The sequence below is a fragment of the Pavona decussata genome, unplaced genomic scaffold (genome assembly GCF_977016875.1).
Source record: "Pavona decussata unplaced genomic scaffold, jaPavDecu1.1 SCAFFOLD_193, whole genome shotgun sequence".
In the NCBI taxonomy this organism is placed as follows: domain Eukaryota; kingdom Metazoa; phylum Cnidaria; class Anthozoa; order Scleractinia; family Agariciidae; genus Pavona; species Pavona decussata.
Genome location: NW_028145602.1, coordinates 637,311 through 661,672, shown reverse-complemented (window position 1 = coordinate 661,672; position 24,362 = coordinate 637,311). Strand labels below are relative to the sequence as shown.

At 39.3% G+C, this 24,362-nt stretch overlaps 1 protein-coding gene across 1 annotated transcript; it reads left to right on the top strand.

Moving 5' to 3' along the window:
* Positions 1–459: 459 nt before the first annotated feature.
* On the top strand, positions 460–19,408 carry LOC146461896 (uncharacterized). The gene is made up of 2 exons (XM_085086244.1): positions 460–822; positions 15,203–19,408. The coding sequence occupies exon 2, from the start codon at positions 15,215–15,217 to the stop codon at positions 17,696–17,698; it is 2,484 nt and encodes an 827-aa protein (XP_084942370.1). The 5' UTR covers positions 460–822; positions 15,203–15,214; the 3' UTR covers positions 17,699–19,408.
* The last annotated feature ends 4,954 nt before the right edge of the window (positions 19,409–24,362 follow it).

Sequence of the window (24,362 nt, the reverse complement as noted above, 5' to 3'; positions counted from 1 at the left end):
AAACAGATGTGTGTCATGTGTGGCTGTCACATTTGCTTGACACAACAGACACTAGTTTCAACAAGTATGACCTAGTGTGACTGTACTTGGACATGTCCGAAACGTAGGATTTCTGGATGCTATTTTTTCGATGATTAACGAATATTCATCGTTCTTTCCGTTATCATCATGATAAAGTTTATTTAATCGCGGTATAACCTTTATAAATATTAGTACAGCAGTGACTTTAAAATTGTATGTCCTAAAAATTACAATAATAAATAATCACAAATCTTGTAACACATAGATAGAGTAATCGACTCAAATAAAGGTAGGCTATCAGGTCAGACTGAGGCTGCTGAATCGCACGTGCGGTGGATCAGGCATGAAATTAGCCTGTTCCAGGCCTGGAACAGGCCGTAACATGAAACCAGTGAAAACACATAGATACAGCTATTTCGACAAAGGTTGTCTAAAACAGCGTTAAAGCGTACGCGACAATGCCGAAAGGTAGTCTGAGAAATACCCAATAAATTTCAATAAAAGCGCAGAATCCATAATGTCTCGACCATATAGCGAAGACTTGAGATGGCGGGCAATATGGATTCTGAGCTTTTATTGAAATTTATTGGGTTATTCCCAGACCTCCTTTCGGCATTATCGCGTACGCTTTTACGCTTTTTTGGACAACCTTTGTCGAAACAGCTGTATACGTACTCAACTGTTTGTCGAGCGCGCATGTCTTGTGTCATGATTAATGCGAGGTCAATTGACTTCGACTCCATTGGGAAAAGGCAGAAATCTTCCCGATATTTCAATTGTAAGCACCAGCAGATGTGAAAAGTAAGTGAAAAACTAAACAATTGAAACTGCATGTTTATTGTTTATAAGCTCAGTGATCTAGTCTTTCACTGCTCTGAATTAGTGTATGGGATACGCCAGTTTACCAATTTAAATGTTGTGGAACTTGTCTGATCCTCCGCAAGAAAAGATTCTGGCTTCATTCAAGTAACAATTCATTCAGATAATTCGCGCGTCGACAGCCTGCAGTACCCTCTACCGTATGTCTAGCTCTTTTGGCTGGTCGAGTCTCTTCTATGCCATTCAATCTACAAAAGAGATGAAGAGATATTCAGAACATTTCTTTCCGCATAAATATTGAACGTCCGTCTAAAATATAAAAATAAGTGAAAAAACTGTATCTCTAAATTTAATCTTATTAGAAGGGGGGGGGGGGGGGTAACGTGAAGGACTTTAGACTAGTGTGTACTTGAAATGGGTTGTTTGATTGCTAAGTGACAACCTGACTACTATACAGGGGAATATTTGGAGCTTTATACGGATGCTTTGATGCTTATGTTTTTACCTTCAATTTGAAAACAGAAATCAATAGCAAACATGAGTTAAAAGTCTTTTCAAATTGCGTGCGTGAAGCCTACGTAATCTCGCGTCCTAATCGTGTCCATAAATATCTATTTAATTAAACGAAGAATTCGTTTGTACGTGCTAGTAAGTAAATTATTGTAATTTGTTTGCTAAATGAGCCGTTCTGTGGTATATGTCTGCTTTTCATTTATACGGGTAATACCCGTTGTATTTTTACTTTATTTCATTTCATATGAGTTGTACTTTCATTCAATTCTCATTGCTTCACGAGAACTTCTGCTTTTTGTCAAATTGCTGTAATCTTACCATATCATTGACAACTTATAAAATGATTGAAAATTTACTATTGAAAAGTCACAATCTTAACCAATCAAGCATCTCAATATAATAAATGTGGTGTTATTGGGAGATCGTGTTCTTTGTAAGCATATCTGTTTTCTGGAGGAATGATGGATGATGTCGAAAGTCAATCTGGGTACAAGGTAGTCGCCCTCCCAGCCCGTTTTTTGGGCTGTCACGCAACGCTCCCCCCCAAAAACGGGCAAATTTTGGAAATCAAGCACTCATTTTAGAAATCAAATGGACAAATTTTGGAAATCAAACACTCATTTTAGAAATCAAACGGGCAAATTTTGGAAATCAAACACCATTTTAGCAATCAAACGGACAAATTTTGGAAATAAAAAAAAATCATTTTAGAAATCAAACGGACAAATTTTAGAAATCAAACACTCATTTTAGAAATCAAAAACAAACTTGGGAAATCAAATATGAAACCAAAAAAATTAAAAAAAATAATTCAAGAAAAAATAAAATAAAATGAAAAATCAAATCAAATAAATCAAAGCGAATTTTTTGTAATCAAATTGAAGGAAGTTTGCAATCAAAATTGATATTTGCAGCAAGAAGAAAACAAGACAAGTATCAAAGGAGATAATTCATTTGGTGATACTCCTCGAACACCGTACTAGATATTTAACACGGCGGAAATTGGAGAGTTTCTGGCGAAGGAATCATGCATGCTTTGTTTGACAGTTGTAGAACCACGATGAGACTGAGAAGAGGTCATTTATATAAGCTTACGTAGCCTGCGTAGCTGGCGGTATTGTAGGCACGCGTGAACTGATAAAGTTTTGGCGGCGGAGCTGCTTAAAGCGAGCGGCGAAGCCACGAGAAAGTATTTAAAGACCCCCTCTCCATTCTCCTCGCGGTTTCGCCGCTCGCTTCTAGCGGCTCACGCGCGCCTACAATACCGCCAGCTACGCAGGCTAAAGCTTACGTTATCGTAGTCACTTATGGATTTCCAGTACAACAACAAGGGAAACAACATAACGCGATCATCGTGACTCAAACAAATTCCATTAGCAAGGATAGTTTTATCAATCTGCGAAGCATACAACTGGAATAAATGAATCAGCATCACGCGTAAATGCCAGTATAGGCATTTTGTTTTGGTCAACGCACGCGATTTCTTGCGTCCGGCGCCTACACGTTTCCCAGCTATTCTTTTCAGGATCCTATGGAGAGGCGATCCCTACTGTTTTTAACCAAATATGATAAAATAATATTGTAGGATGAGTAAAAGCATACTCAGAAACAGGTTTCCAGTAAAAGATTGAAAATCGAATAAACCACTGGAGAAGATTGAAGCGGATTTCTTGATGTATTCGCATATACTCACAAAACTAGTGTCCAGGTCAGCACCGTCCCAAAGCTGACAGTGTCCCTTTATGAGTATTTTTGGACTGGATTGTAAACCAAATATGCGCCTATCATTTGGTGTTACTTTCTCAGTTAATTACACTGCCATTACAGTAAAAACCCGCATGTAAGAACCTACATTTCTCAGTGAAGTCTGGCAAAATAGGTTCTTGTATTTTGGGGTAGTGGTTGGAAATTTAGGGTAAGTAGGTTCTTAATTAGGTTCTCAAGTGGAAAGTGGCCGCTTAAAGCTCTGGTCAGACGGCGCATGATAGTCGATGATAGTTGATGATAGTCAAAACCATCATCCACTATTATCAACAATCAAGTGGGTGGTCAAACGGCTCAAAGAAACTCGTGATAACTGACGACAGTTTACCGTGAGCCTCTAATGTCAGGCACCTGCCGAGTGTTGACATCGCAAACAAAACTTCGCAGGGATGGAGTTTTCGCGGCGAAAGAAAGCAGCTGCCTGCTTCGTTTTCCTTCAGTTCTTGGAAGAAGTAAAAATTGATCTTGAAAGCGCTGGTGGAGAAAACACCCGGGGGGGTACCTCCGAAAATTTTCGATAGGGGTGTGCCGCGAAGGTTCTCGAACCCTGACTGGTCCTATTTAAGGGTAAAGAAAGGGAAAACGGATACCCTTTTTAAGGACCGAACCCGAAAAATGACACCCTATTCAAGGGACCCAAACAACGGCTAATGTGCACGGATAAACACAAATCTCTATGAAAATCGCTTTTCTTATTTTTAACACTTCAGCGGACACTTCAGTTTTGAAAAGCCATTTCTTTTTCGTAAAACGTGGCGCTTAAAAGCTTCAATTTAACCGATACAATTTAGGTACCCTATCTAAGGACTAATCCAGGAACGCGTTGATAAATGAGGAAAAAATGATACCTTATTTAAGGACTGAGAACCTCAAAAACCATACTCTATCTCGCAGCACGTACCTACATAGCCCATAGAAACATGGACCAAGGCCAATTAACTGGTGCTGTGTTTATTGACCTTCGTAAAGCTTTCGACACTGTGGATCATGCGGTACTTCTGGACAAGCTTTCCAATTTGGGGATTGTGGATAAAGAGCATGGCTGGTTTACGGACTACCTGTCGAACCGCTCCCAGGTTGTCGAGTTTCAAGGGGTGACTTCTACTCCGGAAGCCATCTCTGTTGGAGTGCCTCAAGGTTCTATCCTCGGTCCACTTTTGTTTATTCTACACATTAATGATTTACCGGAGGAAGTGTCCGAATGCAGTATTTTGATGTACGCTGATGAAATTGTTTTATACTGCTCATCCTCTAAAGTCTCTATTTTTCAAGACAAGCTGATTGCTGATCTGTCTAAAATTGAACACTGGCTTTCTTTCAATAGTCTGTTTATTAACGTATCAAAAACTGAAGCTCATCGCGCAGAATGCCTATTGTTCTCGGGATATTTACTTCCAGTTCAACAAAGTTCGTAGTTCTGTCACATTACGCGCAATCATGCAGAGACTCTATGAAAGCGCTTCAGCCATTGGTTGCCAAGAACGCACGACGAAGCTCATTAAGAGTAAATGTCAGTAAAAATCGAGCAAAATTCAAAAAACGTGGCCACGGTCAAAAAATTGATTTTGCTCATACTTTGTCAGTTTGAAGGCCTAAGTAAGTAACTGAAGGATATGTGATTAGTTTTTTGAAATATTCCATTTAACGGCAGAAAACCATGAAAAACGGTCACCCTACCGGAAGCTCGGATTTCACCTAGCGGAAACTCGAAATTTTACACTTTTCAGCTTCTCGCTACACAGACGTTTACTTAGCTGTGAATCTTTCTTAAGTATAATTGAATACATTGATTCTTCCTTAGTCAAACCATGGCAATAATTTTTATCTCTACTCATTTGTGAGCGAACTGAGACCCGATTAACAAGACACACTTTTCTCATTTACGCGAAGGTGTAAAATAATCCAAACTCAGCGGCGAAAAAAGCTGACCGGTAGTTCTTCAAATCCTCTGATATTATAACCAAAGACAGTTCAGTCATTGATTTTTTGGTCTACGTTTTTAAATCTTTAGGATCTAGTAGCACTTTTGCATGAACGCCGATCAAAATTCGATAAAATTCCAATTGAGCGCCTTTGAAATCTACAACTCTACATAACAAAGCACTATTGAATAAATTAACTCCTCGGCCAAAGTTTGTACATAAAACATGAGGGTTTTACTTTTTTAGCGGTTTGAACCGTTTTAAAGTATTTATTGATGTTAAATATTGTCTACAAAGGTAAAACAAACCATGAAACGCCAAAATTACCACGAGCTGAAATTAAATCTCACAGGCTCGCTCCCTAAACTGTGTCACGCACGAGCGACTTAGCTACAATTAGTACAGTAACAAACAGATATTTACATCTGTTGATTTAAAACTACTCTTATTTTAAAATATCTTACTCAACGATGTGCCAGGTTCCCCAGTTAACTTGCTGAAATAAAAATAAAAGAAAATATCAATTCAAACTGAAAGGATTAGAATTCTCGGTTTTCACTGTCACGCCATTGAAAAAAAAAATCGAAACCATTCCATGAATGAAGTCAAGAAATTGACATGGTATAGAGGATAAATTAATAAGGCATCTGTCCAAGTCTCAGGTCTGTGCGGCATTCCGTACTCGAGTTATTTGACAAAATATTCCACATAAATTTATAGAGCTTAGTATGGAGACGCCATGTTTGTGTCCCTCTGCGGGGCACAAACATGGCGGCCGGAAATACGAAAAAACATCTGGAGTTCACTTTTGCCAGAAAAGAGGTTTGTTTGCCCTTGTGAATTTTCGAATGTTTAGATTAATATTTCTCCTCAAACTTAAATTGTTTAGAATGCTGAAAATCAGTCGAAGAGTCATTTTTAAGATACGGAAAAGCTCTGTCACGGCCGTCCTCCTTATGTCACGCACGATGGAAACTCGGAAATTGAAACTGTTCTATTTTCAAAAGGAAGCACGACATCGAGCTAAGAAATTGTGAACAGACATATTTTTAGGTAATCTTTCCTTGAATGAAGGTAAAAATTTTGTAGGCCTCCCAGTTTTGAATTCTAAAATTTGGTGACGTCACGTGAAAACCGAGAATTGATTTTATTAATGAGAAGCTTTATGCCGTCGATAACCAATCAGAAGTACCTGTTCTCACGAAAATTGCATCGTTCTCCAAATAAATAAATAAATAAATAAATAAATAAATAAATAAATAAATCGAATTAACTTTATCTGTGAAGCATTGCATCTAAAACCAGAGTTTATTGTCGGGGAAGTTCATAGAACAACGATATCTTGTTCGTTCTTGAATATTGTTGATGGGATTTGCGGCGCAGACGAACGCACAAGTTCTTCAACTTCCGTCACGCCAATCACGCGGTGTAACAGGGATATCAAAAATCACAAAAAGTCGTTGAAATTTTCCGGAATTGAAACGGAGGTAGAATTAATTTTGGCGAGATGTGGATGTTTTCAGAAGCCGGCGAATTTATCGGATATGACTATCTGTCCGGTTCATCGTGCCAAGTTAGGTATAGGTTGGCGGAGGACGGGTAATCTTTGCGCCATCCCAGAAGTTGTTTCTGGTCACTGCAAGGAGCTGAGGAAGGCACCCGCACTGGAAAAAGGAATAAATTTATTCCAATCCATGAAGATATTTGAGCTTTCAAAACAGCTCGTCCCTGTGGGCTCAGGTAAGCAACCAACTATTTGATGTTCTACCAAACAGAAACTGTCTCCAATGAATTTTTTTTAGTATATTCATTCTGATAACTTAAGATTATATAAAAGAATTATTTGTTTAAACGACGGAGAGAAATAAGTAGGGGTGGTGAGGGTCATTTCATTACTTATCTCTTCATTCAGTTATCCAATCCAATATTTTTATAACAACCTTTATTTCATGCCTCTCATTTTTTTTTTTTTATGGATTGCGCTTATATTAGTGTGTGCACTGTTTAGTGCCCTACCCGCTTTGTCGCCAGGTATGTGAGTGAGTGAGTGAGTGAGTGAGTGAGTGAGTGAGTGAGTGAGTGAGTGAGTGAGTGAGCAAGTGAGCGAGTGAGTGAGTGTCCATAACAAACAGGTCCGCAGCGCGTGCACAGCACTACCCACATGTACGCAATGTGTTTTTTTTTATCTCTCAGTTCGTACGCGCAGCCCGCTAAACTTTAACTAGTTTCCATTCCCGCGCGCCCGATTGACCTCACACACATAATAAATATCTTACTAGCCTCGTTTCACGGTCTGTAACTTACAGTACGGACCTGGAATTCGGTTAGTAGGAGTTAATGTACTTTGTTCAAATATCTTCATGGATTGGAATAAATTTATTCCTTTTTCCAGTGCGGGTGCCTTCCTCAGCTCCTTGCAGTGACCAGAAACAACTTCTGGGATGGTGCAAAGATTACCCGTCCTTCGCCAACCTATACCTAACTTGGCACGATGAACCGGACAGATAGTCATATCCGATAAATTCGCCGGCTTCTGAAAACATCCACATCTCGCCAAAATTAATTCTACCTCCGTTTCAATTCCGGAAAATTTCAACGACTTTTTGTGATTTTTGATATCCCTGTTACACCGCGTGATTGGCGTGACGGAAGTTGAAGAACTTGTGCGTTCGTCTGCGCCGCAAATCCCACCAACAATATTCAAGGACGAACAAGACATCGTTGTTCTATGAACTTCCCCGACAATAAACACTGGTTTTAGATGCAATGTTTCACAGATAAAGATAATTCAATTTATTTATTTATTTATTTATTTATTTATTTATTTATTTATTTATTTATTTATTTATTTATTTATTAAGAGAAGGATGCAATTTTCGTGAGAACAGGTACTTCTGATTGGCTATCGACGGCATAAAGCTTCTCATTCTTAATAAAATCAATTATAATCCTTTCAGTTTGAATTGATATTTTCTTTTATTTTTATTTCAGCAAGTTAACTGGGGAACCTGGCACATCGTTGAGTAAGATATTTTAAAATAAAACTTGTTTTAAATCAACAGATGTAAATATCTGTTTGTTACTGTACTAATTGTAGCTAAGTCGCTCGTGCGTGACACAGATTAGGGAGCGAGCCTGTGAGATTTAATTTCAGCTCGTGGTAATTTTGGCGTTTCATGGTTTGTTTTACCTGTGTAGACAATATTTAACATCAATAAATACTTTAAAACGGTTCAAACCGCTAAAAAAGTAAAACCCTCATGTTTTATGTACAAACTTTGGCCGAGGAGTTAATTTATTCAATAGTGCTTTGTTATGTAGAGTTGTAGATTTCAAAGGCGCTCAATTGGAATTTTATCGAATTTTGATCGGCGTTCATGCAAAAGTGCTACTAGATCCTAAAGATTTAAAAACGTAGACCTTAAACGCAATGACTGTACTGTCTTTGGTTATAATATCAGAGGATTTGAAGAACTACCGGTCAGCTTTTTTCGCCGCTGAGTTTGGATTATTTTACACCTTCGCGTAAATGAGAAAAGTGTGTCTTGTTAATCGGGTCTCAGTTCGCTCACAAATGAGTAGAGATAAAAATTATTGCCATGGTTTGACTAAGGAAGAATCAATGTATTCAATTATACTTAAGAAAGATTCACAGCTAAGTAAACGTCTGTGTAGCGAGAAGCTGAAAAGTGTAAAATTTCGAGTTTCCGCTAGGTGAAATCCGAGCTTCCGGTAGGGTGACCGTTTTTCGTGGTTTTCTGCCGTTAAATGGAATATTTCAAAAAACTAATCTCATATCCTTCAGTTACTTACTTAGGCCTTCAAACGGACAAACTATGAGCGAAATTGATTTTTTGACCGTGGCCACGATTTCTTTGATTTTTACTGACAATCACTCTTAATATGTTGTAGGTGGCAAACTAAACAATGAATGCAGCACGCTATTGTTTTCTCCTTTTAGCTCTTTTGTTTCGCAAAATCGCGAATATGCGCATATTTCACAGTGAACGTTCACATCCAGAAAATACATACACTTTGCTTTATTTTGCGGGAATTTTGTTCAACAGTTAAACCACAGAAAGAAAGATGAAATTTTCCATTTATTCTAGCGCGTGCGAGATCTCGATTATGTCGTAAATAAACTCGCTGCGAGGAGAGCAAAATTTAACGCGGAAGCCAGAACGCTCGTTGCTGGTTGTAATGTTTTGCTTCTCATTTCGAAAGATGTTAGCTCTTCTTTAGAGCCCCAAAAGCAATTTTACCAAAATGGTGGGTAATGCTTTTCGGAACTGCCCCTAGATTATCTGCCGTAAACTCTTTTTCTATTACTTTAAACAACAATGTTATTAAGCGGGTTTTTCACTTCACTTATCTCGGCATAGTCTTTGATGACCGCCTTAGCTGGAACGAGCAAATTAAGCACCTTATTTCAAAGGCGGGAAAACGCGTAGGAATGCTCAGCAGGCTTCGTAGAAGCCTCACTAGAGAGAGTGCAAATATAGTTTATTGTAGTCTGATTAGGCCAATTTCAGAATACTGTGTAAGTGTGTAGGGCTGCTGCGGACAAGGTCACAAACAAAGCCTTGAAGCCCTCTTAAACCGGGCTGCCAGAATAGTTGCAAGAACTGTGCGCAGCAACCCGGCAATGGACGTTCTGAATTGGCCCGCACTGGAGGAACGCCGTCGTAAAACTGTTTTTAAACTTGTTAAGAAATACCTGCAAGGTCAATGTCCCCAATATTTTAAAGGATATTTTAAACGAAATAATACAATCCATGCGCGCGCCACTAGACAAAGCAACCTTTTACATCCGCCTGCTGTGAGGACTGAGATCGCAAAACGATCTTTCTACTACTATGGTTGCACTCTTTTTAACGAACTATCTTGATGGTATTTCGTATTTATTTGTTTCTAAATTTTTATTCGTACATAGTTTTCTATCTATATTGTTATCGGTATTAGTTTAATGTATATGTATATTATAGTTTTAGAACATTGTTGTGCTCAGGGCTCCCATCGGATAACAGACAGCTCTTTGCATCTGAAGGGGCTACCCTGAGCGTCATAAATCAATAAAGGTTCGTATTCTATTCTTATTCTATATATGGAAGTACCCCCCCCCCCCCCCGGGGAGAAAACAGCTGACCGAAGAACTATCATCAACTATCATGCGCGTGATCAAACGAGAAAAACTATCATCAACTATCATGAAGATTTTTAACATGCTCAAAGTGAATGATAGTTGATGATAGTCGATGATAGCGCATGATAGTTGGTGGTCAAACGAGTGCGCGCGCTTTAACTATCATCGACTATCATCAACTATCATTGACTATCATGCTCCGTTTGACCAGGGCTTAATGGAGAGTGGTCGCCTAATAGGTGGCCGCTTAATAGAGGTCCGACTGTAGTTCCTTATCTACACTGCAAATCACTTTGCCAACGAAAAGCAGAACCTGCCATGCGCCGCTGTAAATTTAAGTCGAGTGAAGTTTGTCAGCACAATCGCATTGATCCCTGGTTTCCAATGGAAGAAGTATTCTAGAAAGCAAGCTTTGCTTTACTCGGCTCTTTATTGATGTTTTTCGTTGATTATCACCCAGTCGTAACGAGAAATTCTGATAGCTTCACTAAATACTTAATCAGCTGAACAAAATTTAAATCCAAGGAGTTTCTTTTCTCTTGAGAATTAATAAAAGATCAAACGTTTAGTGTGTAATTTGCATGGCTCCTCATTGATTGTAAAGCCACACGTATATGTTGTGTTTAATTTCTTAGGCGGAGCCAAAGGTATAAAATAGGATTTCTTCGTAAGTCTCAAGCAAATAGGGGTCTACTGCGCGTGCGCTAAGTATTGGGCAAGTCTGGGCCTATTAATCTCTGCTGTATCCGTGGAGGGATCGCGAACGTGACAAAGTTTAAGTTGTCGTTCTTTTAAATGGTATGGGTACGTAGTAATGTTCATAAACTTCGCAGCAAATATTTTTGATATGTAAGAAACTGGTGTTCCCGAGTGGCGGTGATAATTTTCTGGAAAGTAAAGGATGATTTCAGCCGTTGCGAAATCTGGTGCGTCAGGAGCTTCTTGGTGTTGTGTGATTCAACCAAGTTACTAAAAATTTACAGTGTTGTCTAGCTGAGTGACATTTTAAATGCGGCAATGATTTACGACTTGAAACCGTAAGGGGAATAATTTAATGCCTTTGTTTTGGTGGCAGAGATGACCACGTGACTATGTTTACACTTCATTCGCCGCTCGCTGTTTTCAGTTTCTCAGAAGTAATGCGTTCACATCAAAGGTGATCATCATTTCGCACTATTCTCGTCTATATATGTACTCAATTTTTCAAGAAAACAAAACCGTAAATCTCACGTTTGCTCTCTACAGCGAGCGAGCACGTAGCAGCCAAATACGGTATGAACGGGACGCTTTTGCTTGTTTTGGTGAATTGAACCTTTGAGGATAGTTATATCCTAATATCGCATCGAGGGATACCCATAACACAAGCGTTGAAGTAAGTTGAAAAAACGAATGAATCTATGAGACAAAATTCGATCAAAGCGTGATTTCTGGAGTGATCACTAGTAACGATCAAGACACTGTTTATCTTGCGATTTGAAGCGGCCTCTCATTGGTGACTATAAAATGATGGTTTTTGACACTCAAGCAAGACAATATTTCGTTGCTGTTTTGTTTAGAAGTAGACTGCAAGCAGTCCCTTTCTGGTTAGTCGAGAGGGTGCGCTCACAGCGCGGCGGGAGAAATAAACGAGATGAGACTCCGCTCGTTCCCTCCAGTTTTTTCGCGCTCGGCTATCGCTCGACTATCCAGAAAGGGACTGCTTGCAGTTTAGCTTAGAAGGCGGGACTGAGTTAAAGTGACAAGAAATGTCGTCTAGTACGTTCATTCCACATACAAATACACACGCCGTATGCGGCAGACCCACACTAAAACAGATGTTGAGTGCTTTCGGAACGGGTCGGTGCGCGAACTCAAAGAAAAAGCAAGAGATATTCAATGATACCAAATGGACGAATGGACAGATTGTCAACAAAGCAAAATGGAAAGCAGTTGCTCTACTTTCGTACCTCTTGTGGTAAATGCAGTGATTTTTCTGATTTTTGTGTTAGTTTATTCTGTTTTTTTTTTTTATATAATCGTGTAGTTTGGCATGTTCCACAAGCGCAATATTCGCGATGGTGCGTCATTAGCAAAATATTTTGTAATTGTGTTTGATGACTATGAAGGTTACTGTACTTAGTCTACCACAGGAAAATGGTGCTCTAGTGAAAATATACGCAACTTTATCGAGATTTCCTCAAGCGAATTTATTTTTAGCAAAAATAATTGTGTTGGATTTCACAGGTGTGTGTTGCGACTCGATCGTGCGCCCAGATCGTGTTACCAGTGAAAAAGCTGAAATTTCTTTCAGAGCAAGCCCAGAAATAAGGGTATTAGGCTGCATTAGCTCAACCATTCCGGTCAAGGAAACACCCTTATCTTTATCCAACAGAGCACAACTTAGTTTATGAACAAACTATTCAACTGATATTGTCTCAATCCACCGAAACGCTGTTTACTTACGCCAGACATCATACCGCGAGAGTTCAATTAGCCACTTGGGTCGCTGATATATAGAAGTATTTGGGCTCAGAAACAAAGCAACTTGAATACGACAAAATGTCAGTATGGAAGATATGTCTTTAATCTATAATCTTTAATTTTTATTAAAAAAAAAAAAGACAAGCCGCTGAGGGAGCGTATACTTGGGCGTCGTTGTATTAGGAGTATCTGAGCATGCACGTTAGTTCAGCCTTTGATGACAGGTGAACGAAGAAAGACTCGCTGAGATTCTAAAGCATCACTTTTTATTTGCAATAAACGTGATGTAGTTCAACCGAAAATGTCACGCACAGGATGAACAAACAAAATAAAACATTACTCCCTTACTAAACACGTCGGATTTTGTAACCATGAAGTGTATCTAAGATAATGATGGATTTTGGCGACAAAGGAGTATTTGTGGTTCCAGTGGTAATGATGAATTTTGACAGAGGAGTATTTCTGTGAATACCTTTCCATGTCAAATTTGTATTTCAATGATATTAACTTTAGTCTCAACGATAATGAGTCATTTATTTTTTTGAGGTTCTGGAAATGACTTATCTTGAAAGTAAATCAATCTCCAATAAGAAACATTATTTTCGCATTAGTCCCAATGAAACTACTCGAACCAAATCGAACGTTTCATTAATCGAACTTAATTGAACGATTGGATTCAATTGAGTTTGACAATCGAACACAATCAAACTCTCACAAAAAAAATTGAAGCAATCGAACCCAATTGTCCTTTGATTGAGTTCGATTAGCTTCGATGGTCCAACTTGGCATACATTCCAGTAAAAATGGGAGTATATAGGGAATTTGCGAGTGTTTTGCTCGATGCTTCCTTTTTCTAGGGTGTCTTACGCAGTCTTCCGGGAGTGCTGTCACACTTTTGCGCTCCCCCGAAAAAAAGAACGCCTGATCGCAGGTTAAGGCGTAACTGAACTAACATATCATGTATTAATCGTCGTATTGAATAGCTAGCTAGCTCAGCGGCTCAACAGTGACTTGCGTACGTAGCTCGACGAAAATGTAAAGTGAGAAAACGTAGAACAAATTTTTACCATGAGTAATTACAAATTGTTTATATTCGTAACATTATGTAAGTGTTTAATGTTCACAGAGTCCCATAAATGACCGAGTTTAAATTTAAAATTTCGCACATAATAGTTTTGGTATTGGAAATGGTATTTCTCGAGTATTTCTCTAGTTTGCCGTTGCTTTTTGTCCAGGCTATTAACCGCTGCCACGTTCTTTTTGCAACTTTAAATTTAATTTATTCATAGTTCTTTAAATGCGAAAACTATAAACAGTTTTCATCGATTTCTTCACTCTAACTTCTTCCTAACCAGCGACCAGACATGTTCTATCCCAGGCCTTTGTTTTCTAATCCTCGATGTGTTGTTTAGTTGTTTAATGTTTGGCCAGAGTCCGCAACATCGAAAAAAGTGCTGCTCTTATAAAATTGGTGCGAAAACACTGGACGCGCGCTTTATTTAATTTATTTCTTTAAGTCATTCCACATATCTCATATTTCGCATAATTATGCCATTTCACACGTCGTGCCACATGCCGTTCCGCAAACTCATTCCTCCTCTTACCCTCGCCGCAAAATTACCTTGGCTCTGTTGATAAAACCAAACATTCGTCTCCACTCCCCAACGGACGCAACACCATAGTTTCTTAAGAAATTAGCTTCTTATCCACACTACAAATCACTTTGCCAATGAAAAGCAGAGCCTACGCGCTGCTGTGAATTTTTAAAACTCGAATGAAGTTTGTCAGCACAATCATTTTAATCTCTTGTTTCCAACTTAAGAGGTATTCTAGAAAGTCGCTTTTGTTTTGTTCGGCTCTTTATTGATGTTCTTGGTTGATTATCACCCAGTCGTAAGTAGAAATTCTGATAGCCTCACTAAATACTAAATCAGTTATTTAAATCCGTAAGTTTTTTTTCCCCTTTAGACTTAATGGAAGATCAAACGTTTAGTGTGGATAGACAGATTTTCCATGCCGAAATTTTGTCGTATTTGAGTTGCTTTATTTCCTTAGAGGAGTCTAAATACCTTTATTGGTGTATCAGCGACCCAAGTCGTTAACTTAAACTCTCGCGGTATTACGTCTGCCAAAAGTAAAGCGTGGATTGAGACAATATTGAACAGCAACAGGAAACAGCAAGCTTCAAAGTGATCGCCCAAAAATCCTCATTTATTCGTTCACTGGCGTGTTGGTTTTTCGAATCTTGGCAAACCTTTTTGAAAGAAGTTATTGGTCGTCCATGGTAACCGACGTAAAGACGTGACGAAAGAATTGTTACACCCATAAGCAATGCCTAGTGCAGTGAGGCATTTTAAACGAAAAATCAACAATGACACGCCTAAACCTTTTCTATTCCTCTATGAGTTAACAAAACAGAATCTCAGATCACTACCAAGCCTCGCTTTGGATGTATGATGATGAAAATTTGTGACATCATCACGCATATGTAGTATTAGCTAACCCTGATTACGACATCAGTTAATGAATTATTAATGAGTTTGAGAATTCTTATTTACAGACCGCACCAACCATGAGTCACGAATTAATAATCAACGAATTACCCGAAGTCTCCGATGATGGAAAAGATTTGTGTACCGAAGAAAGGAAGACCCCCTCATCAAGGCAAGATTCAGGTACCCAGCAGTCACGCCTGGAGGTCAGCGATAGCAGTGAAAAGAAACCGTTGAAGCGCCAGAAGACAACTAAATTGCGAGTCCAGAACATTTGTTGCGCAAAGGAAAGAAAACTCGTTCAAGAAACCTTGGAATCACTGGAGGGCGTGGAGTCTACTGCAGTTAATGTTATCGGTCGCGTGGTGTACGTTCGTCATGATCCGGAAGTGACATCACCCACCGAGCTTGTTGGCAAACTCAACCGCGTGCACCTGGGATCGAGCATCATGGAAACCGGTTTCATTCAGCCAGATGGCCGGAGTGAAAGCCTTCCTTTTAAGTTGTCATCTTTTTTAATCTATATTTTGATTCAAAGCGTCTTTTTCATAGTAGCTGTTGCTGCTTTCTTTGCTAAGACATCTTGGTATCAATGGGTGGCCATCGCAGAAATCGTGTTCGGTGTTGCTCCAATGTTAAAAAAAGCATTCATGTCTGTCAAGACTTGCAAAGTAGACATGAACATCCTGATGCTCATAGCCATTGCAGGAACACTGGCCCTTCAGGAGTGGGTTGAAGGTGCCGTTGTTGTATACGTGTTCTCACTTGCTGAAGCTATGCTGGAGTTCAGCATGTACAAGGTTCAACGGACTATCTCTGGTCTCATGCTCGAAACACCTCAAGTGGCGATATTAGTAAGCACAGGTGAATGTGTCCCAGTAGAAGCAGTTACCATAGGCACAGCAATCGCCGTCAAACCGGGTGAATTGATTCCATTGGATGGTGTTGTGGTGAGTGGCCGAGCTGCAGTGGATGAGAGTTCGGTCTCTGGTGAAGCTGTGCCTGTTGACAAAACAATGGGTTCAAAAGTTTTTAGCGGCACTGTCAATCAAAATGGCTACCTGGAAGTTGAGACAACAACTGACTCAACTTCTTCTACACTCTCCAAGGTTGCGAAACTTGTCCAAGAAGCTCAAACTGGCTCAGCCAGGACCGAAATTGCTATAAACCGGTTTGCCAAGTACTATACACCGGCTGTGGTGATTGCAGCAGCACTAGTTGTAGTTGTCCCCGCTATTCTTGGAGCGGCAAATGTGGGCACGTATTTGCAAGAGCTGAGAGAGTGGGGCAGGCGAGCGCTTGTACTTCTGGTTATTGCTTGCCCCTGCGCCCTGGTCATGTCCACCCCGATTGCTGTGGTTTGTGGCATCACTGCGGCTGCCCGGAAAGGAGCTTTGATTAAAGGGGGAGTTCATCTGGAGACGCTTGCTCGGCTTGAAGTTCTTGCGTTTGATAAAACAGGAACTCTGACTGAAGGAAAGTTTCAAGTAGTTGGCATCGAATGTTCTTTTGGGGTGCACGAACGAGCTGCCCTACGCTTGGCCGCAGTACTGGAGAGCAAGTCCAGCCACCCTCTTGCGGCGGCCATAGTAAGCGAGTTTGTTGGTTGTGCCACCGAAATGGCTTATTCGCAAAGCGCCGGTTTACCGGAAGTGTCACGCTTTGAGCTTCACGAAGGCCAAGGCATTTCCGGTATCGTTGATGGTCATCTGGTTCAGATTGGCAACTATGAATTTCTTCATCACATCGCTGGCAAAACACTGAACAGATACATGGAAGACAAGTTTACCATGTGGTGCAACGAGAGTAAGACGGTGATCTTCGTGTGTGTAGACGGTACACTGGCATTGATGATCGCTCTTGCTGATAAGATCAGACCGCACAGTTATGGCACACTTGCTTGGCTGAGGAAACTTCGTGTCCAGTCTGCTATGATCACAGGTGACAGCACGCGGACAGCCATGGCTGTGAAGGGTGAATTAGACCTGGACGAGTGCATTGCTGAAATGAAACCGCAGGACAAGCTAGACTGGATCACAGACAGACAAACGGGATTAAAAAGCACTGGTGACGCGGCGTTTGATAATGATCAGCCCAGAAGGTGTTTTTTATGCAGTTGCTGTTTTTGCCGCCGCTACAATGTTATCAAATCAAGTGATAGGAACAAGAGCATTGTGGGTATGGTCGGTGATGGCGTCAACGATGGTCCAGCTCTTGCTGCAGCGAATGTTGGGATTGCAATGGGCGCTGGAGGAACAGCTTTAGCAGTGGAGGCTGCGGATGTAGCTCTGATGAGTAACAACTTGGCCAAAATTCCAGAACTGGTTAAACTTGGTCGCTTCGTTCGCCGTGTAGTGGCTGAAAACATCGCCCTCTCTGTGGCTGTCAAACTAGCTATCGTGATTACGGCGCTTGCTGGGAAAACTTCGTTGTGGATGGCTGTTTTGGCGGACATGCTGAGTTTGTTGTTCGTGATATTAAATGGTTTGAGGCCGCTTTGGTGGAAGGGTGATGAAAATGGTCGGCGTGTGCATGCTTATGAGTCTCACGAGGAACACGACTGATCACGAAGCGACTGTTTGCCACTATTCCAAGTTCAGATATCGCTGTATTTCTCTTCAAGGTGTACGTTAGAATAACATGACGTAGATCTTTAGCATCACTGGACAGCGGAACACGCCTACTCAACACAACCTATAATCTCTTTCAACAGCTAAAATTTTAACAACTTGCAAAATCATATTTTGACCTATGCACTCTATTACTATCTGGTCCTCAGTGGTCGTCATTAGAGACAGTTAAGCACCCCGATTACGGCAAACGGTAGAGATGACCATGTGGCCATGCTTATCCTACATTTACCATTCGCTGTTCTTAGCTTGAAAGAAAATTTGAGAAGTCTTGCGTTATCATTGAAAAGCCAGAATTATTTTGCACTATTGTCATATATGTACTCATTCATTGAAGAAAGCATAAATGTAAATTACATTTTTCCGTTTGCAGTAATCGTGGTGCTTTTCGTTACGTGACAATCATTGCTATAAATACGTTTTCCGGGCACACACCGTGTGTTTGTGTGCGCCCGCGATCCCTCCTACTCTTTCCCTCTTTAGTGTTTACAATGCATACTTAAACCCAGCGGTCAGCTAAAAGACAATAGCCTGTAGTAGTTACGACGCTGTTTTCTGGCACCATATTTTTGGCAATGCATCGCTCCTCGCTTGACAGGAGGTCTCGGCAACCTCGCCCTCATTTAGGAACTATACTTGATTGATTGATTGATTGATTGATTGATTGATTGATTGATTGATTATTTACCCATTAATAAATCATTTACAGCGTGAAATGTGACAAAATAAGATAACTATTCGGGAGGGAAACTTAAGAAATCCTTTGCAGGATTTTACAAGGCAGTCCCCTTATTAAAAACGCATAATTTTAAAATTAATTAATAGGTATCGGTACGTACATTGCTTGTTAATGGTATTGTACGTATACATTAACTATAAGTAGCCAAGGCTTAATCTAATCATTGTTTCAGTATTACCAGTAGAGAGAATAATAAAGTAAAATTGTCCAACAGCGTTAACCACCAGAAATCAATAACTTATTCTTAATATTATTTGATTGCTTGCTTGGTGTAGGAATATTTTTCCAAGTATGATCTGCTTTGTTGCGAGTTGAATAAACACTATAATTTGTCCTAGTAAAAGTTTTATGTAGCTTTCTTGAACTTCTTGTTGATAATTATGAAGTTCTGCGTTAATAACACAAAAATTATTAAAATTAGGTGGTAGGGCGTTGTTGACCATGCTATATCTGCATGAAGAAATCAAGAGATCATTTATTTGGTGTATGTTTAGAATTTCCAACTTATTAAAAAGTGGAAGAGATGGTGTATTATAAAGAAAAAAAGTGATGATTCTTAAAATTTTCCTTTGGAGCTAAATAATTTTTCCAATTGTGTAGGACTGAAATATTAGCCAAAACTATATTCCCATAGTGTAGGCAAGGGTATATTAAGCTATAATATAATAATTTTAGTGTTGATTGGTTAAGAAGAAAAAGAATTCTTTGGAGAATTCCACAAATTCTTATTATTTTCAAAGTAACATAATCAATGTGATTTTTTCATGTCAAGTGTTCATCTACTATGATTCCCAAAAACTTCGTTTGTTTAGCTCTTTCCAAAGTATTGTTATTCAATTTAATATTAAGCTCCTTTTTGAGCTTTTTATTACGAGATTTAAAGACAATAAAATTTGATTTCTTAACATTTAGAGTAAGTTGATTGCTTTTAACCATTTTGAGCCTTAATTAATTCTCTATTAATGTTTGATTCTATCTCTGATATATGTCTTTCCCGGAACTAAAAAGATTCGTATCATCAGCAAAGAAAATTGTAGATAGGTCCTTCGTACAATTAGCCAGGTCATTGATGTATATAAGAACAGTAAAGGCCCATGATCTCTATCCCACGTGCGCGTGATGCAACCAACTCATGAACTTCCATGTCGGACCGAACGCCCGGCCGAGGCCACGATTCTTGATGATAACCAAAATTATTCCCGCCTCTGAAAACTTGATTGACAATATCTATGAAATTGTTTTAGTTATTTGCTGAGCTTCAGACAGTGAAATGACGAAACAAGGCAGGTGTATTTTCCCGTTATGACCCCGTTATCATCAATTTATTCCTTTCCTTTTATTTTGGCGCAGAGCGTTTTCAAAAGCGTGGAAACCGATAAACGCCGCTAAAAAAAAATATCTTTTCCGCATTATAAACAATCTAAAAAAAAAAAAATCCCATTTTCAATTTCCCATCCCCCATTCCTCATTTTACTGACATCCTTTACCAAGGACAAAAGTACCGTTGTCTACTTTAGCGCACTTGCGCTTTCGCATTAGTGACATTAGCTAACCTTTAATTAAGCATATGTCTTCATCCAGTAAAAGGAGGGCAAGTGGATCACGTGTCCCTCGCCTGCATGCAAGTACCCAGGCTGAAAACCAAAATCCACCCCAGGGTTCCTCGGCTTTTTAATCCATCGCTGTCCGCCGGAATAAAAACAATCACAAATTCAAATACGCCGTTAAATGAGGTTTAAACTTTTAACTCGTACTGATTTCGATTGGAAATGAAAATAGTGAACTGAACTGAAGCAAAACACCTTTTGTTAATCATATCAAGAAGCAGGAATCGGTCAACTTATTAGTTTTGCCTTGTTTCGCTTTGTTAGAAATGGCAAATATTCTTGTTTGTATGGAAGACAGCAATTTGTTCGGTTGATGAATGGTGATTTGATGAGGTTGAAAAGATCGAAATAGGTATTTCATTCGCCATCAGCGACTAAGCAAATTACTGAAAAAACGAACAGAACAGGTTTGCCTGCCGCAAGACAAAGCGACGAAAAAAAAAACTTGCCCGGCTTAGAAGAGAAATGCCCCAAATTTGTGCATTAATCAGTGACAGGGTTGAGTGTGTACAAAACTCAGTTGTAGGATCATAAATGACAGAGGCAGTATAAAAATGCAAAGTGGCTCGTGCTTAAACACTTCAAGTCCGGAAACGTTTCGTGCTGTCCCGTTAAACATAGCTGTCCCGCTAGAGTTTCGAAAGGTGGTTGTTTAAGGAGGTTCGATTTTATTTTTAAAATCCAATCTAACCATATGGAGGATTGAGATTGATAGAAACGGAAATGCCAGTTTCTTTTTACCATAACGAAACCTATACGTCAGCTGACAAATAACAGAAAGGTGTTTACGGTGAGACAAGCACCAGGAATGCATTTTTTGTTCAATGGTTGGTTGCTCCGGCCGTATACATCTAGAGATTAGTTTGCTTATCATTTAGAACTCATTACTGACATAATGACAGAGCTAAGTTTCAATATGATGTTTTACGAAAAAAAAAAAAAAGAAATTTTTAGACGCTTAATTTCGACACGCCGATGTGGCGTGTTTTGTGTGGGCGGCGGTAAATTTCTTTTCATACATCACAGCGTGGAATTTCCTGAATGCTTTGAAAGGTTGAACACAAGTTTTTTACAAAAAGGTTGCTGACGCAAATAAAATCAAGCTCTTCAGAACGATGGAGAAACAAGTATGCAACTCTGACCAAAAATACGAGTATTTTCAGTGATATTTTGAGAAAAAATGCCGTTTGTTTTTCATTAATAGCAAACAACCGACCATCAGATTTATTTCTGGATCAACGTTTCCCCACCGGCTATTTAAAAAGATAGACCGCTGTGAAACAATCAGTATACATATGTTTAGGTTCCGAGTTTTAGCCTTTTTAAATCATTATCGGCAACCGAAACAGCCTTTTCAGATTGTAAAAAAAAAAAATGTGGACTTGGATTCAAATTCAGTTGTGTGCCAGCCATAATACTCGCTAAAAACATCCCAAAAGTTAAACCCTTTTATTATTCCTTATAAATAGAAGTTATCTTAACAACTAACCGTTTGATCGGCTCTCTGTCGCTGTTAATAAGCAAGAGGAATGGCGTTCAGTTTATCATTCGCACAGCTCGTCACGTTGAGTCTTAGACGTCAGTTTCCGGCGTTTTTGCAAGCGAAATTTACTGAAAATCCTGGCTTTAGAGCGAGCTTCGAATAAAATTATAATTATTTAAGACACCATTTCCGGTGAATTCTCTTTTTATCAGATCCAAATTGTTTTTTTCCGGGTTTCCAAAATCATGAACGCACACCGAATGGTGATCATAAACGGCAAGGCAGGCTTTTTCTTTAGAAAAAGCTTTAATAGTATAATTTGAGTCTTACATATCGCAACTACAAGAGATTTTATTTGACATCCAAGATACACCACTCCGCGTTGGTATACTAATGTGATTGTCACATAATAACAAAGAGTTCCAAATATCCGGCGCCTATGAAAAAGTCAGAAAGATATGTAGCGAAAAATCTTCGCGTCCGTAGGTTTATTTGAACAAGATGGATTGTTCAGTTCAGTGCTGTAGACCAGGAAATCACCTGCCATGTTGAACTGACAGCCTCGAAGACTTATTTGAAAAAAAAAAAAGAAAGTCGATCCATAGTTCCCTCTAGGGCTCAGTGAAATTACAGATTTACAACATATAAGATCCCGGCGATCCGGGCATTTTTAAAATCATTTATGTTCAACTAAGCTGTATGATTTTGCTGTAAGAACAGCTGTTATCCAGTCATTTCTCTCCGCTTCACTGTTACAACTTACAATAAACGATTCCCTGTTGTTCGCTCGAAGTCGCAAACCAAATTTTTTTCGTCGAAAACCGAAATCTTCTGCCATCAGCGAAACGATGTCCAAGATCTGAATAATTTTTGCCGAAACGGACTCCTCGCTTTTCTCCTTCAAGAAATATAATTTGTCCCCAGACAGGATGAAATACCTCTTCTTCCATCGACGTTTCAACGGAGTGGACTTGCTTTGTTTCCAAATGTAGCCTTCCTTGATCGAAGGATCCTCGTTGCCGGTAAATTTTTCGCTGTATCCAGGTCGACGAAAGCGCCAGCTTCCCGAGAATGGTGTGATACGAAAACGAAGTGTGCCGAATAATCTTGACAGCCCCATAGGCACAAGAAATATTTCTTCGATAGCGTAAGGAAATCGTTACTGAGTTCTTCTGTGTTCCTTTTTCAACTACTGCATTTTAAGCCTGGTCGACAGGAACAGAGGATTGCGTAAGTACATGAATGGGCTGAAATTTTTCCAAGAAATGTTCGTTGTTCGCTGGGATTAGTCCATTGTATTACACGGATGAAAATGCATATGTATTCTGGCTCCCTTGCATGGCCTTAATATTTTATGTCCCGCCTCCCACGCACCCGAATATCAATTAAAATTCGGATGGCAAATTTCGAAGAGACAGATCGCGAGCGGAGAACCTCGGGAAACCTATCCTGAATGGCGGACAGCTGGTTGGGTCTCTGAGAATTTCGAAATCTTGGAAGAAATAAATTCAAATATTTAAAACTACTGACCTGAAATACGACGTTGAATAAACAAAAAATAAATAAATAAATAAAATTAAAAAAACAAGAACTGTTCGTTTGCGTTACCAGTGAATATGTCCTTATCTCAGATGATTCACTGACATAAAATACTCCAACCGAATGACGTCATGCATTTAATAAAGGTCTTGTCGCATACTGAACAGATTGAGCAATAGTCACAGGAAAATAACTCAAGTGCGCTGATAAAAATAACAAAAAAAGCGATGACAAATTCACACCATATTTTCAGTGTATGTAGGCTTATTTGGTTCACTAAAACGATGGAATAAACTATGAAATCTGAGCGTAAATCGAGAGCAAAAACGATTGTTATTAGGAAGCCAGTTTGAAAATTTAAATGCAATCGGCTTATGATAATTTTTCGGATGTCTAAATACACTTTTGGCCACAGAGAAAAACGCAAAAATATATTTATTCCGGTATAAACATATTTTTCCAGAAACCCAATTTCTCAGTTTTATCTTCAAGCGAAACGAATCCAAATCGAAAGTGAAGTAACAAATATTATTCTTTGACTATAAATCAGTGATAGATGCCGATTTGTTTAACTGTATCACAGTAATCAGTTGGGGTTCTCTGAAATTGAAGCACCATATTTAACTGACATCTTGCCAGAGTTTTTAAATTTTTTATTGAAAGATGGGATTGGTAAACACGTATTCAAGGTAGTGGACTGCGATGCTACGCTCGAGTAGCCTGTGAACAGGCTCCCAAGTGGGATATAAGGTGAAGACAAAAATCGAGCTCGGAGCGCGCTCCGCTCGCCCAGCTCGCCGATTTTTCTTTTAGCGTTATACCCCACTTGGGAGCCTGTTCACAGGCTACGCTCGAGACAAACTAGTACAAGGATTTATTTTGTACGAGTATTAGGAAATTTACGCGCGTCACCAAAAAAAAAAAAAAAAAAAAAAACAACTTAAGGCGGGGGTAAACCTTAAAGCCGTTTTCATGCCGATTAAAATCGGTTTCATGGAAATATCTCGTTCACGTTTCAAGCAATCCAAAAACTCTCTGCTTATCCCGTAAATCTATGTTGTTGGGTGTTTTGTGAATTTTTAGGTGAATTTTGGGTATATTTGGGAGGAGATAGTTTTTCTTGAAGGATTGGTAAAATTAAGAGAAATAAGAAATATTGAAGATTTAGTGAGGTTTTAAAATTAGAATTTGTAGTTAATAATTAATAGACGGATACCCAGTTAGTCCACT

What these genes read in the sequence shown, in the direction of transcription:
- LOC146461896 (XM_085086244.1), top strand. Translation starts at nt 15,215, where the DNA reads ATGAGTCACGAATTAATAATCAACGAATTACCCGAAGTCTCCGATGAT.